Raw genomic sequence first — 16,237 nt, 5'->3', positions numbered from 1 at the left:
AGATATATTCAATAAATCACAAATATAATAGGTAACATCATTATTATTATTTGACACAATAAAAATCATTCAAGTATTACAACTCTGAAAGGATGAATTCAGTGGAAGAGTCATCCAAGGCTAGTGGCAGATCTCCAAGAGCAGGTTAATTAATCTTCATAATCAGCTATTAGCATCTAATACCTGATTTTTTTTTATAAATCTTCAACGCACAAATTTAAACTTTTAATTCTTTTTATTTAAGGCTTTCTTTATCATATACCGAAGCCCTCTGCTGATGACACACGTATAGCCATATGAAATTTTATTGTTGGGAAAGTTTTATTTATCATAATACTATAATGTAGCTTTGTAAATGATTATAAGGTAAAGCGTCAGTTTCCCTGGAGGCAAGGTGATGTTAGTGACCCCATCTCAAGGCATGATTTCTTACCCATTTTCCTTGCTTAAGATCTTGGCGTAGGCTATCAGGAACATGTTATAAATAAGAAAAGGAATAAGAGAAACTAAAACGGATAAGTTGCCATGAGAACTACGGCTCAATGTTTTGGACCTGGCAAGGGTTCCACAACTGGTCCCAGGAGGCCTCCTTCTTTTGAAGTTTTCGCCTCAGTCTGTGGAACTTGTCACACAGATTCTACTGGGGTGGTGATGGGGTGGTGAAGCAGTTTACTATCATGCATATGCAATATCTTTTAACAACCACGATCAAAAGACAAAATGTCTTGGGAGGCAGAGGCAGGCGGATCTCTGTATGTTCGAAGCCAGCCTGGTCCACGGCGTGAGTTCCAGGACATCCAGGGATACACAGAGAGACTCGTCTCGAAAAAAACAAAAACCAAGAAAACCCAACCAAACAGAACAATCGTATGGTGGTGGGCCAGGAGTTCCAGGACAGCCAGGGCTACACAGAGAAACCCTGTCTTCAAAGATTAAAAAAGAAAACCAAATCCCCCTAAACAATCAAAATCCCAAATCCCAACCACCTTTCTCAAACCCAATCGACAAACCTACACTTCTTATCAATTCCTTCATTCCACATCTACCCTTCCTCCTAGAGCAAAAACTTGCTATGGTTTTTTGCTTTAAGGGCACGATGAGAACCTTGCAGTGAAAAAAACTCTAGAAAAAAGATATTTTACTTGTAGGTAAACCGGAGGATTTATCTTGATTCTCTTTTTCGAATAAACAAGGCTATCAAGGAACAGGTGAGAAGATCATTTTTTAAAAAGTCGAACTCTTCGAAAAATGAAGCCAATTTAAGGAGGAATCAGTCCTATTCCAAAAGGTAAAGGGTGGACGCGCGCTGCATGCCGGGATTTGTAGTCCGGGGCGGGTGAGAAGCGCCTGCGCAGAGCGACGCGGCGCTTTTTCGGCGCCTGCGCGCGGCAACGGCGCCAGACTCAGAGTCTCCAGCTTCCGGCGCGCGGTCCTTGCGGAGGGAGGCATGGCGGCGCCCACCGCGGTCTTGGGTCCCTCGGCCCTCGGCCAGAGCGGCCCCGGCTCGATGGCGCCCTGGTGCTCTGTGAGCAGTGGCCCGTCTCGTTACGTGCTCGGGATGCAGGAGTTGTTCCGAGGCCACAGCAAGACGCGTGAGTTCCCGGCGCACAGTGCCAAGGTACACTCGGTGGCCTGGAGCTGCGATGGCCGTCGCTTGGCCTCGGGGTCCTTCGACAAGACTGCCAGCGTGTTCTTGCTGGAGAAGGACCGGCTGGTGAGCTTCTAGGGCACGGGCCTGGCCGGGAAGAGGGCTGTGTTTGGAGGAAGAGACATGGGGGTCTGGGTGGGGGGGATGGCCTGTCATTGGCGGTGATGAGGAAGGGATTTGGGGGGCTAGAGAGTTGGGGTGACGAATGCGGTGAGGCTGCCTGGCGGAGAGCAGAGAGTGAACTTAGTGACAGTAAAGAGGTGGGGCGACGTGGCTGCGAGCTAGGGGAGGTTGAAGTCAGGTGGCTGAGAGTGGTGAGGGTCTAGAAGAGCCCTGGGTAGGAATCCCCGATGAGGAGTGACTGGGGACTGATGAGGTCGAGAGTCCCTAGGGTCGAGAGGAGGTTTTATTTGAAAATGGTAGCGCATCTTTTGGGAGTGGACCAGGTGGGTTGGAATGGTGGTGGGAAAAGAAAGAAGCCAGGAAAGGCCAGTGCCTAGAAGCTCAGAGAGGTTCATGGGGGTTGAAGTTTTGGAAAAAGGACTGGATTTCTGTTTTGAATTATTCAGATCTTTGCTGGTTTGGATAAAAGTGGCATCTGGATTCTATTCCTTTAAGGTCAAAGAAAACAACTACCGGGGCCATGGGGATAGTGTGGATCAACTTTGCTGGCACCCAAGCAACCCGGACCTCTTTGTCACCGCATCTGGAGATAAAACCATTCGTATCTGGGATGTGAGGACTACAAAATGCATTGCCACCGTGAACACGAAAGGTAAGGTCAGAGGTTGGGGTTTCAGGGAGAAAAGCTAGTGTGTCTTTTCAGCAGCCATTTACTGTGTTCTCTGTAGCTAGTGCAGGTTATCAGGATGAGATGTATGTCTGCCTGGAGAAGACAAGGAAGAACAGAACTGGAGCACTTTTCTGACAGGATGTAGATGTATCTAGCTGAGCAGTGGAAGCCATACAGAGTAGTGGGTGCAGAGGCATGGAGAGTTTGGGAGATTCTGGCAGAGAAACCCTGGGTGACCTGGAAAAGTTGTGTGTTGTGTTTAAAAGCTGTGTTCGGAGAAGCAGTGTGGTAATTTGTATGCGCTTGGCCAGGAGAATGGCACTATTAGGAGGTGTGGCCTTGTTGGAGGAAGTGTGTTACTATGGGTATGGGCTTTAAGACCCTCATCCTAGCTGCCTGGAAGCCAGTCTTCTCCTGTTTGCTTTTGGATTAAGATGTAGAACTCTCAGCTCCTCCAGCCCCACATCTTTCTGAATGCTGCTCTGCTCCTGCCCTGATAATAATGGACTGAACCTCTGAACTTTCTTTTTTCTTTTCTTTTTTTTTGGTTTTTCGAGACAGGGTTTCTCTGTGTAGCCCTGGCTGTCCTGGAACTCACTTGGTAGACCAGGCTGGCCCCAAACTCAGAAATCCACCTGTCTCTGCCTCCCAAGTGCTGGGATTAAAGGCGTGCGCCACCACCGCCCGGCGAACCTCTGAACTTGTAAGCCAGCTCCAATTAAATGTTCTTTATAAGAGTTGCCTTGGTCATGGTATCTCTTCACAGCAGTAAAACCCAAACTAAGGCAGACAGTTTTGTTGATTTTAGATTTTTTTATAAATGTGTGTGTGTGTGTGTACCACATGTGTATAGGTGCCAAAAGAAGGTGTCTTATCCTCTATAATTGTAGTTATAGGTGATTGTGAATTGTGGGTGTATGGAATTGAACTCAGGTCTCCTGGGGGGAAAAAAACCAAGTGCTCTTAACCACTGAGCCATTTCTAGCCCCACAGCAAAAAATAAATAAAGTAAAATGTATTTTTTTTTTTTTTTGAGGGGGAGACAGTTTCTTTGTGTAGCCCTAGCTATCCTAGAACTCACTCTGTAGACCAGGCTAGACTCATGAACTCAGAGATTCACCTGCTTCTGCCTCTGCCTCCCAAGTGCTGGGTTTAAAGGCATGTAGCACCACCACCAAGCTCCCACAATAGAATTCTTGATACACTTTCTGGTAGATTTTCAAACTGCACTATAGACAGTAGTGAAACTTCTGTGGTCAGTGTGGACACTCCTGGCTTTGATGAGACTGGTACCAGGGGGTGGAATGGGGTAGCGCTTTTGACAAATGTTTAGAGTTGTGGTTGCCCTCTTGGTCAGCGGAAGCTTCCTTCCATTGACTTGGTGACGAATGAGTGCTGAAGGTAGCTCTGATCTTCTTTCCAGGAGAGCAGAATAAGCTCTGGAGGCTGATGGGCAAAAGTGAGCTTGCTGACGGCTTGTGTCTGGGTTCCCAGGGGAGAACATCAACATCTGCTGGAGTCCCGACGGGCAGACCATCGCAGTGGGCAACAAGGACGACGTCGTGACCTTTATCGACGCCAAGACACACCGCTCCAAAGCAGAGGAGCAGTTCAAGTTTGAGGTCAATGAGATCTCGTGGAACAATGACAACAACATGTTCTTCCTGACCAACGGCAACGGCTGCATCAACATCCTCAGGTGAGGGTCTGGCCGGGGAGCGTCACCTCTGCACTGACTCCCTGCCAGGTGCAGAGAGGAGTTAGCTGCGAGCCTACGCCAAATACTTGAAACAGAGAATGTTAAAAAAAGGTCTACTTTGTTTTAGGCATTCTGGATGTTGTGAGTTTGTTCTGATACTGGTCATTTCCTGCTGATGGAGAGGAAACTGAGGCTTGTGAAGGTTCCGCTGTCAGCCCGCCCAGGGGCCTGATGCTCCTTGAACTGTGCCTGACTCACTCTTTCAAAGTCTCAGCTTAAATACCATTTTTCCTCTAGCAAAGTCACTTCATCCTCCTCTCCAAGATTGGAGGGTTTTAGTGTATCTTGTGCCCTTCTTCCTATTTCTTCTTCTTTTTTAATGATTTATTTATTTATTTATTTACTTACTTGGAACTAGAATTATAGATGGTTGTGAGCTGCCATGTGGTTGCTGGGAATTGAACCTGGAACCTCTAGAAGAGCAGCCAGTGCTCTTAATCGCTGAGCCAGCTCTCCAGCCCCAGGAAGCATTTCTAAATTTTGTATTATAATGAGCACTTTATCTCTATTTCTCATTGCACTAGCAATTTCATGGTGGAGAGGACTGTGTTTGTATTGTTTTCCATTGAATTGCTAATGCCTAACCCGGTGCCGGTCTTAATAGTGGGATCTCAGTAAGTACTTGTTGTATAAGTAAACAAAAATGTAAAATTAGGATTCAGGGCCGTGAGGCTGTGCTTATTGCTGTGCCAGGGAGTAGTGCAGGACAGATGGCCATCGTTTCTCTGGTGGAGAGGATGATGTTTGTTGTGAGTCCTGTAGCTTTTAATTTTTCAAAGCCTACTTTTAATGATGGCTCTTAAATGCTTTAACCTCCCTTCTAGCCCACTGCTCACCAGAGGTAGTGGAAAAGAAAGGATACGGGGGAAGTGGACCTGTTTAGAAATTGTTCTTCGGAGCAAATCCCATCCAAGTTGTCAGGAAGTCAGCTGTTCAGTTCATAGGTCAGCAGCGGCAGCTCGATCCACTAGTAAATACTTCATGAATAAATCAATAGTCTAACTCGGTAGAATTGGGATAGCAGCATGAGTTAGCAGCGGTGGCACGACCTGGCAGAGACAACTAGGCTAGCAAAATTGACATGAGTCAGCAGGAGGAACCAGGAAGTAGAGACGCCAGGAGAAGAGCTCTTTCAACAAGATGGAGGTCAGTGAAGATGTGAGAAGTGTTGTAGAGCTAACTTTACAAGCAGGCCCTTCTCTGTTGATACTCCCTCCTGTTTATACTCCCTCCACACATCATGAGTCCTCCACGGGTCTTTCCTCATCAGGTGTCTTGCCTCAGTACATGAGTCTGTCTTAGCAAATTCCACTAGTCTGTATCTAGTGACATCACTCTGCCAAAGGGCATGAGTCCTTGGAAGCCGCAGCCACCACCACAAGTTTCTTGGTGTGATTCTCCATGGAGTCCTGACAGTGGCTCTCAGCCAACAGGTGCACGTCAGTAGTGAAGAATCCTTTATCACTGTCCTGTCTCATGTTTGCTTTAGCAAAGCATCCTTTCTCCTGTGTCTGCGTCAGGAAAAAACCTCTGTCATGTGTCTGCCATCCGACACAGCTGACTTTCCAAAGAACCTTTCAGTTTCCACTTCATAATCCCAAGTTAAACAAAACAAAATAAAAATCATATTGGCAGAGGATATTGAAGGAATTATGTATTTGTAGACTTTAGATACTGTACTGTGCTTTTTTTGTATGTTTGTGTATTGGATAGTTTTGCTAGGTATAATACTCCTAGATTTGCTTTTTTGCTTCTGTGTCTTCTTTTTCCCCACAGTGATGCTTTCAGGAAGTGTAGAGATGGTCTAATTTTCTGTGAGGTCCAGTAACCTTACTGATTGATCTAGGTGTTAGATGGTCTCTGCTCGTATGTATGTAGGCCTCTGTTGTGCTCTTGTACTTGAGCAAACCTTTTTTTTTTTTTTTCCTTTAGGGAAGTTTCTGTTACTGTTCTTTTTCTTGGTGTCTTAGTGCCCTGGCCCTCTTCTGCACGTTGATGGCTGTGTGTCTTCTTTCTCAGCTATCCAGAACTGAAGCCTGTGCAGTCCATCAATGCCCATCCTTCTAATTGCATCTGCATCAAGTTTGACCCTATGGGGAAGTACTTTGCCACAGGAAGTGCGGATGCCTTGGTCAGCCTCTGGGACGTTGATGAGTTAGTGTGTGTGCGGTGCTTCTCCAGGTACGTAACCGACAGACAGGCTTTTCCTGTGGGAAATCAACCTTTCTTCCCTCTTTTGGGGGTAACTCTGATGTTTCTCTCCATCCTATCATAGACTGGATTGGCCTGTGAGGACTCTCAGTTTTAGCCATGATGGGAAAATGCTGGCGTCGGCTTCGGAGGACCATTTCATTGACATAGCTGAAGTGGAGACAGGTATCTTAGCTTGAATCCTGTGTGCTTGATACCTGGCCTCAGGCATCTTCTGTTCACGCTTTAGCTCTGGACACTGCTGCTTCACCAGGGGCATCGCATGGGTTTGTGTTGTGGGGACATTTGTTGATAGGATTGTCAGTTCCATGTAATGGTTGGATGGAAGGACAGGAGCAGAGCGCCAGGTCTGAAGGGAAGTACTGTAGGAAACACTTTGCGTTTGTGTTATTTCTTCCACTGTCTAAAAATACATTTTAAAAACTGGTGGGCTTTTTTTTTTTTTTTTTTTTTTTGAGACAGGGTCTTTGTAGCTCTGATTGGCCTAGAACTCCTGATGTAGGTGAAACTGTCTTTGAATTTACAGAGAACATCTGTCCCTGCTTTCTGAGTGCTGGGATTAAAGTATGACATCCTCGTGCCAAGCTAAAACTTCCTCAAATAAGACACAAAGAACGGGCATTTATGTATAATCCTCCCAAACCGCACTGCCCCCTTCTGACATCTGTCAGTTTCTGTGTTCCTTGGTCATTTGTAAATACATGTCACCTGGGAAACATTTCAGGTGTTTTCGTGATTGTTTTGGTTTTCTTCAGTTGTGTAAATTTTTATCTTAACCAAATCCATAAGAAATGATGCAGAATTAAATACCTAAAGAAAAGTGAGAGTTGTGTGGCAGGGACACCAGAAACCACAGGGTGTGTCTACAGAGCCTGGACAAGCTGGAGATGGCGGTCTCTGTAACAGAATTACTTAAACACTACATAGATACAACAAGAATATATACTTATGTACATACATGCATACATTTAATAGTTTATGATATGATTTGTAGACCATATGGTTGACTTGTGAGATGTATGTCATCAGCATGGCTAGCATCTTTATATTGGTACCACACTGTAATCTTTTGTAAAAACATTTTAAAAAACCAAAAACATTATTTGTCATTTGTGGATGTTTTGCCTATGTGTCTGCATTTGGATCCCTGGATGCTGCTTCCCTTTGGGTTGGAGGTAAACAGATGGCTCTGAGCTGCCATGTAGGTGCTGGGATTTGAACCTGGGTCCTTTAGAAGAACAACCATTGTTCTTAGCTGCTAAGCCATCTCTCCAGCTTCCACATTGTAACTCTCAACTCTTAAGTTAGGGAGAAAATTTGGCGCAGACCTGAAAGAAATCATGTATAATTTCAACAAATGAGAAGTGAACTTTTAGGCAAAAGTTATTTGCAAGGCTTTGTGGTGTGTGAGGTGTGTGGATTTGGAGACAAACCGCCTTCGTTTCCTTAGGTACCACTCTGTTAAGACACTAGTCCCTTTCATTTAAGAAATGTCTCTGCCTTACAGGCCTGTCCCTGGCATTCAGTGAGGACAGGCTCTCTGTAAGGTACTTAGCAAACAATAGCTGGTAATTGTTTTTCCAGGGATTATAGAGTAGAGGCCTAGACTCATAAGTTACCCTGCTTGTGTGTGACATCTCTATATGTCAAATACTTAATGAATGTGCTACTTAATAACATTCTTTCTGTTGCTTTCTATAGGAGACAAGCTATGGGAGGTGCAGTGTGAGTCCCCGACCTTCACCGTGGCTTGGCACCCCAAGCGGCCTCTGCTGGCTTTTGCCTGTGATGACAAAGATGGCAAATACGACAGCAGTCGGGAGGCTGGAACTGTGAAGCTGTTTGGGCTTCCCAATGACTCCTGAGAGGGCCAACGGAGAGAGGAGGCCCGGCGGACTATTTGGGCTTCCTAATGACTATACCTGACGGGGAGAGGAGGCCTGGGCTTCATAGTGACTCCTGAGAGGACCTGACGAGGAGAGGAAGCTGGGCACAGGCCTTCCTTTTTGTATAGTTCAGTGTAGCCTTTTGGACTTTGTGGGCACCCTAAATGTTTATAAATGTCATAAACTACAAAAGCAATCTTTGGTCAGGTTGTGCATACCTTAACCCTCTTTGTGGCACTGGAAATTGACTTAGCCTCACTTGTGGTAAGCAAGTGCCCACCCTTAGCTCCATCCCCAGCCACTTCTTGGGTTTTGTTTTGTTGTATTTTGTGTTAGTTAGCTAATATGGACTTTGCAAGTATGGGTTATGATCTGTTGTTTTAGAGTTTTCTAAAGGAACACAACTGGTAGAATATCTGTCTAAGAACAGAACTGATAAACTGTTTGTCTGTATATATCTATGTCTCTCTATATGGGATTTTATCAGAGTGACTTACAGGCTGTAGTCTGGATAATCAGTCCAACTACACTGTCTCCTGATGGAAAGGCCAAGGATCCAGTAGTTGTTCAGTAGTGCTAATCTGGCGCTGGAGTCCTGAGGAATTCCTAGAGATCGTTGGTCTGTGTTGGAATCCTGAAGAAGTAGGTTCTCATTACCAGGGAAGGGATGCCTCAGCAGCAGGGTAGATGCACCAGGCAATGAGAGTGAGGGCAAGCAGGCAAAAGCCAAAGCCAACTTTCCGTAACCTTTCATATAGGCTCCCACCAGCATGTGTGTCCTAGGTTTATGTGGGTCTTCCCACCTCAGGTGATCAAGAAAAGTCTCACAGGTGTGCCCTGGTGGTTGGGTTTCAGTGATTTCCATTTGCTGCTGTCAAGTTGACAACCAAGATTGCCCACCACATGATGAGCATAGCCTGCCTTCTGTGAGTGCTTCGTTTTCTGGATTTTACTATGGCAGAGTTTGTTGGACATGCCGCTTAGGCAGTATCTATTTAGAGGCAAGGTAGCATAGGTATGGGAGTTTTAAAATTTTTGAGAACTGAGCATTCAATAAAACTGGCTTTTATTATGAGGTGTCTAAAGTTACTGTTACTATCTTTATTCCAGGAAGATACTGCAGTTTTAAATTTGGTTTTGGTTTTAAATCTGAGCATTTATGATCCTGTCTAACGTCCTAACCAAGATTCCTGAACCGCAGTGCTGGGCTGCTGTGGTGTCTTAAAGTCACCTGCTTACAGGAGCGGGTGTTTATCTGGCCTCAGTCTACCTGGTTTTAGAACAAATTAAGGCAAACAAACACCATAAAACAGAAATAAATACATAATCAGATTGAGATCAATTAGAAAGTCCAGGCGTAGGAAATGTAAGAGCATGTGAGGAATGAGGCCGTACATGGGCAATCTGACTCAGAGTGAACTTCCACAGCAGACTGAGGATGGAGGAAAGCCAGTTTGCTAGCTGGCTGCTTGGACGCAAGTTCTCAGTATGTTGCACAGGCTGGGACTTGTGAATGTAGCCCAAGTAGACCTAAACTCACTGTCCCCCTGCCTCAGCTCTCTGAATGTCACTGTTCCAGGCAGATGTCACCATTGTTGCTGGAATCTTTCTGGAATAAACACTCTGACACCAGTGTGAGTTGAAGAGGGGTGTCACTGGTGAACTAAAACCAGGACAGCTGAAATTCGGCCTCAAGCCCCAGTCTTGTCTGCATTCTCAATTTTCACTTTTAAAACCACAAGGTGGCGCGAAGAAGCAATCACGATTCCACAGAAGCATACCTGCAGGTTGTTACGGGCAACAGCGAAGAGAAGAGCGGTTGAGCTCTTTCTCCAGGTCATTCTGTTCCAGGCATCCAGTGAAGTCATGCTAGGCAAACAGGCAGGACCAAGCAGTGCTTTAAGTACATCTCTAAAGAAGTCAGTAAATGAGCATCTGATAACCGGCCTTTTCTACCTTCTACTTCACCGTGCCTTGCTGCTTAAGGGAAATGCTCGGCAGGGCTGGTGAGAAGGCTCTACCCACATCTGAGTCAAACCTGACAACCTGCGTTCAGTTCCCAGGAGCCACGTGGTGGAAGGAGTACGGCAGCTCTACAGCGCTCTCCTCAGGTCTCCATGTTGCTCTTCCATGGAAAAATTAGACATTGTCAAACACCATGTTGGCTGTATTATGAGCATGTAGTGAGTCCTTAAAACTTAAAAAAAAATTTTTTTTTTTTTTGCTGCTATGAGGCAGGGTCTTGCAGTATGGATGGTGTTTTTGGCTTTACAGTCTTGGGGATTATGGGTAACACTGCTAGTCAAAATGTGGTTATGTTCAGATCCAGGTTTGCAGGAGGGCCTAGATGAGCCTTACCTTTGTGTCTGCAGATTGCCATTCGTCGTGTTTCCCAGGAAGTCTTGGGTCCCAGGCTAGTGAGGTGATGTGTTGATCTCAGTCTTGGGCTTAGGAATGTTTCTCCTGGCTTTCTAACAGCTGGTTGTGGACCTTCCTTGCCACCCACTGTATACGTCCAGTGGTGTTTTTGTCACCGCAGTACACTTGGACACATTGTTCTTGGTTTTTAACTCCTGTGGTCACTACTGTACCTACCTGTTCCCCTTAGTGTTGGAGGAGGATTGGTTTCAAACTTTGTTGATTCTGTCCTCATCTGTGTGGAATTTCCCTCCCTCAGTTCCCTCAGTTTGGGTAAAGAGGTGTACACTGCTTATCTAGAGATCCGATGTCACCTGGTGGAGGTCTACAGCTGTACACAATTCCTCTGGGGAAGGGCTCCCCTTAGTGGCAGTCTTTGCACTGTGTTTGCATGTGTGTGCATGCATTCGTGTGTGCGTGTGTGTATGTGTGTGTATGTGTATGTGGGTGTTGTATGTATCTTATAGAGACAGTTTTTGTTTGTATCCTTGGCTGTCCTGGAACTCACTCTGTAGACCAGACTAGTTTCAAACTCAGTGATCCACCTGCCTCTGCCTCCTGAGTACAGGGACTAAAGGTGTGTGCCACCTTTCTTGAACCCAGCTTTGCCTAGGAAGTTTTGGAAGCCCAGTCCATCAGAAGGATGACATTGTGTGTCCTCGACCTGGGGCTTCCCGTGGTTTCAGTGCATTCTGTAGTACAGAGCTGGTGGGAGGCTGGCGAGAGGCTGAGGACTGGATTTAGTTGGGCAGGATAAAACGGATGTTTACTGTCCTCTGACCTATCATGTGTTGGGCTGAAGGCAGAAAAAAGAAAAGGGTAGAAACTTTCAGCTGGGCATGGTGGCACACACCTTTAATTCTAGCACATGGGAGGTAGAGCCCATACGGAGTTAAAGCCCAGCTAGAACTATACTGGGACCGTTTCTTGGGGAAGTGGGGAGTGGGGACATTGCTGTGGCAGCCCTGGGACTGTGATGACATGAGATGCCACATGGTAAGCTGGCATGAGGTGTGTGTGAGGAGGCTTGAAAAAGGCAGAGGCAGAGGGGATTAGAAGGCAGGACTCCTGGGCGTATGCTGGCATCCAAGGGCAGAGAAGTGCATCAAAGGAACACACTAAGCCCAGTGAAGGCCAATGCTGCTCACAGAAGACAGATGTGGCATCTTGGGGGTGGGGAGACAGGAGAATGAAACCCTGAAAGGCCTGTGTGTGCCCATGTGTGCTGAGTGGAGTATGTGATGTGTGGGTAGGCTTAGCTTAAAGAGTGGGAGGAAGGGCCGGCAGAAAGGGCTCAGCAGCTAAGAGCACTTGCTGCTCATGCAGAGGACTCAGGGTCTGTTCCAAGCATCCACATACCCACACAGTAGCTCACTACCATCTGTAACTCCAGTTGCAAGACGTTCTCTGGCTTCTGCAGACACTGTATGTGTGTGGTGTACATACATATCTGCAGATCAAACAGTCATACACATAAAGATAAGACAGGTGATAGGTATGTTCTTGAGTCCCTTAACTTTGAAGTGTAGATTTCATCCCTGAAGACTTAATCATGGAAGGATAGATCCATGGAATGTCAACCCTCAGTGGAGGATGCAACCCTCACAGAGTTGAAAGGTCATCCCTAAGAGCAGGGAGCAGAGATGCCACACACTGGGGCCCACTGCAGACTCAGTTACCTATGTGCAAGTGAGCTGCTGCCTTTTCCCTGACACTGGCATAGTCCAGGTGACACCTCTAACTCTGGACCTGCCAGCAGTGACACACCAGACCCACTCTCTGATCAGTAAGCTCCCAGTACTGACACACCAGAACCACTCTCTGATCAGTAAGCTCTCGTGGGTCGTGAGGAGAGGAAAGAATCTTACACAGCACCTACCTGACACAAGAGTGATGCTTAGTAAATCCCTTCCCTGGAGAGAGGTGGGACAAGTCCCAGGAAGAGCTCAGGGGCTGGCTGCAGAGGCCTGTCACATGTCCTTCTCCCTCAGCTGGTGGTCCTCCCACTCTCCCCCCTACAGAGCAATGAGCCACACTCATCACGCAGGGGGAGGTGCTATGGAGAATGCTGAGCCACCACACCTGGGCGCAGGCGGGCGGCACGGAGGACGTTAGAGGTTCTTTTTACTCACAGCCTGTTTAGATCTGTGCTGGGTTCGTGTGTGATGAACAAGGAGAGTGTAACTCAAAAGTAAGTGCTAGAGGGTAGTGTGGGGAGGAGGGCAGAGCTCCAGGTAGCCTAGGCACCTAAGAGGGGGAGGGGGAGGAGGGAAAGGAGGAAGAAGAGGGGGAGGAGGAGAGAAGAGGGGGAGGAGTTGAGAAGATTAGGAAGAGAAGGAAGGGGGAGGGGGAGGAAGAGGGGGAAGAAAAGGGGGAAGAGGGAGAGGAGGAGAGAAGAGGGGGAGGAAGAGGAGGAGATAGAGGTTGTTTTCATGCAAGTCTTGAGTACTGTGTGCCCCCATGTGGAGCAGAGGCCACATAACAGGAGGGCAGCAGCCGGCAGCACAGCAAGGTCCTTGGGTGGAGGAGCCGGTCAGTGGAGTGTGAGGACTGGAGGAGAGGAGTCAGGACAGGAGACAAGACTCTATACCTGTGTGTGGGTGAGCACAGAAGGTAGGCCGTCAGGCGAGTAGGAAATGGATGACCTAGGTCCCTCTCTGGAAGAATCTGGATTAAGCTACTGGACCCTTGTGATTTTTCTTTCTTTTAAACAATTTTTCGAGTTTTGTTTTGGAGTTCTGGGGATCGAACCCAGAGCCTCACACACACTGGGCAACTGTTCTTCCACTGAGCCACATGGTTCTCTTTAAAACGTGTGCAATAACGGAGTGGCTTAGGGTACAGCTTGTTGGCACGTGAAGATGCCTGGCACATCACTGATGTTTGGTGAAAAGCCCTTTTGTCATCCGGGTGCTGTGCTGATGCTGTGTACACTCTGCTGTAGGAAGGGCTTCTGCCATGCTCTGGGCCTGTCACCTGAGCAAAGGGGAGATGCAGAGTGGACTTTCATAAAGAAGGAGTGGGGCGGGATTTGCAAATGAACATCTAATGAATGCTTCTCAGTATCTCTTCACACAGCTTTAATACTGTATTAGTTACTTTTTATAGCTGTGATCAAACACCATGACGGAGTCCATAATGACTAGGGGAGGACTGGCCACCAGAGCAGACAGCAGGCTCATCCCATACTCAAGGACAAATGCAAAGCAGAAAAGCAGAGGGCAGGCTGGACATAGGCAGAGCTACAAACCTGTAAACTCAGAACTCATCCCTAGTGCTATACTTACTCTAGCAAGGCTGCACCTCCTAAAATGTCCCATAACCTCCCCAAACCTCACTACCTAGTGGGGACCAAGTTTTCAAATGGGGGACATTTCATTGCATCCACAGTATATTGAAAACTGTTTAGTTAGCAATTAAGATTTACCTTTGGTTTTTATGTTTGGAATTATTGCCAAATGAAGGTATAATGTTTAGTTTCTGTATTTTTGGGATGTTGGGTCTTCAGTCTAGGACCTCACACATGATAGGGAAACACTCTGCAACTGGGAAGCACTCTGCAACTGGGCTACGCTCCCATCTCTAAGTTCTGAGTTTAAAGACACCTAATATCTTCATCTTTTATATGTTAGGGAGAGGACTGGGTATGAAATGCCACTCAAATAACAATGCCATAGTAACAGTCTCCTGTGTATACTAGGTCAGCACTCACTCAGAGGACACCACGAATGAATGGCGAGCCCATGCTTTCTTTAACTCTGCTGTTAATGACACTGGTCAGGGAGTGGGGCCAGATGCAGCAAAGAATCACAACACCTGTGATGCCCTTGAGCACAGGCAATTAGAATAAGGTCTCAGCTGTACCAGAATGGGGGTTAAAGCCAACCCGAAAGTTTTTCTCCTGGACTGAGATGTCACTGTGAAATTCATGCTGAAGGTGATGAGAACTGTGACTCTGTTTGGAGCAGTTCTTCACAGAATGTTTATGATGGACTGCGTCTCCAGACTGGCACCTGAACTTTCTCACCGTCTTTGTCGGGTTAACTGGAAAGTATCTGAGGTCTCTCTGATGGGCTTGTACAGGGAAAGAGTGGATGAACCCTCTGCTGTATCCATGCAGCGGGGAAGTCAGGACTGTGTCCAGGATCCTGAGTCATGGGTTTGAAGTCCATGTTCCTTCCACTGTGTTATGACCCTGCCTTGGATGACAAATCTGGTTTTGCGTAGAGGCGACCTAACTGTGGTGTAGATGTATAAGCTCAGGAACTGTAGGGGATTTATGTCCACACTGGGATTCGTGTGGTTCTATGTGGGATGGTGCCAGGGTGCTGACTGTGTATTCAGAGAAGAGTGAGCAGGAGGCAACAGACAGATGAAGGCTGGAGAATTCATTCAGTCTCGATACCTATCCTGTGGAGCACCTGAGGGTGACACTGAGGACGCAGATGCACAGGTCAGTCGTCTCTGTCCCAGGAGCACCCGGGTTGATGCAGACATAGTTACAGTTCAGTGTGGTGGTGACTCTGGTGGTCAGCTTGACTGGATCTGGAATCCACTAAAACCCAAGCAGCTGGGAACACCTCTGAGGGATTTCCCCAGTTGGATTATTTGAGCTGGGACGACTCACACTAAGTATGGGCTACACATTCTGTTTGCAGCCACGTATAAAAGGATGTGGAAGAAGAAAGTTCTTACTTTTGTTTTGTTTTTCGAGACAGGGTTTCTCTGTGTAGCCCTGGCTGTCCTGGAACTCACTCTGTAGACCAGGCTGGCCTCGAACTCAGAAATCCACCTGCTTCTGCCTCCCAAGTGCTGGGATTAAAGGCGTGTGCCACCACTGCCTGGCAAGCTTTTACTTTTTGCCTGCTTGTTGTTACTCTCTGTCAGGTTCATCTGTCCTGTTGCTGATGGATCCCTTCGGTGGTTTAGAACTTACTTCTTTGTGATTCACAGACTAGACTGAAGACAGCATCTCTTTAGGAATTCCTCATGACTCCAGCACCAGATTAGCACTGCAGAAACACCCAGTCTTGTGGACCGAACAGCTACCCCGTTCTTGGCCTTTGCATCAGGATACAGCCATTGTTGGGCTCTTTGGACCATACCCTGTTAGCCAGACTAGTAAATAAATCCTCTTTTACTAGAGAGATGTTCATTCTATCAGTCCTGTTCTCTAGAGAACTTTGACTAGGTACAGAGGTTTCATAAGAGAACAGTCTGGATCTGGGGTGATGTCTCATTGGGTAAAAGAGATCATAATCTTATTTGATCTCAGAACCTGGGGAAAGCTAGATGTGGAAGTGATGTATCTGTGCCAAGATAGGAGGTGGAGGTAGGAGAAACGGCCTGAAGTTCCCTGGCCGATATACAGAACAGCACCTGAAACAACAGGAGAGTGTATCTCAAAACAAGCTGGAAGACAGTTGGGCATAGTAGCCCATGCCTTTAACCCCAAAGCTTGAGAGTCAGAGGCAGGCAGATCTCTGTGAGTTCAAGGCCAGCCTAGTCTTCATAATGAGTTC

At 46.8% G+C, this 16,237-nt stretch overlaps 1 protein-coding gene across 1 annotated transcript; it reads left to right on the top strand.

Moving 5' to 3' along the window:
* The first annotated feature begins 1,359 nt into the window (after nt 1-1,359).
* Nucleotides 1,360-9,372, top strand: Thoc3 (THO complex 3). Its single transcript, XM_028772098.1, has 6 exons — nt 1,360-1,714; nt 2,267-2,423; nt 3,936-4,140; nt 6,220-6,381; nt 6,476-6,576; nt 8,113-9,372. Exons 1-6 carry the CDS (start codon nt 1,448-1,450, stop codon nt 8,274-8,276), a joined length of 1,056 nt encoding a protein of 351 aa, XP_028627931.1. The 5' UTR covers nt 1,360-1,447; the 3' UTR covers nt 8,277-9,372.
* Nucleotides 9,373-16,237: the final 6,865 nt, after the last annotated feature.

This window comes from Grammomys surdaster, unplaced genomic scaffold, assembly GCF_004785775.1.
Source record: "Grammomys surdaster isolate TR1022 unplaced genomic scaffold, NIH_TR_1.0 211, whole genome shotgun sequence".
NCBI classification, from domain to species: Eukaryota; Metazoa; Chordata; class Mammalia; order Rodentia; family Muridae; genus Grammomys; species Grammomys surdaster.
Note: the sequence above shows the minus strand (reverse complement) of the source record. Positions and strands in the feature narration are given on the sequence as shown.

Bases quoted from the DNA above. Each gene is read 5' to 3' on its own strand.
- Thoc3 (XM_028772098.1), top strand. From the start codon at position 1,448: ATGGCGGCGCCCACCGCGGTCTTGGGTCCCTCGGCCCTCGGCCAGAGC. The intron at 4,141-6,219 runs GTGAGGGTCTGG...CTTCTTTCTCAG, and splicing joins GGCTGCATCAACATCCTCAG to CTATCCAGAACTGAAGCCTG. The intron at 6,382-6,475 runs GTACGTAACCGA...ATCCTATCATAG, and splicing joins TGTGTGCGGTGCTTCTCCAG to ACTGGATTGGCCTGTGAGGA.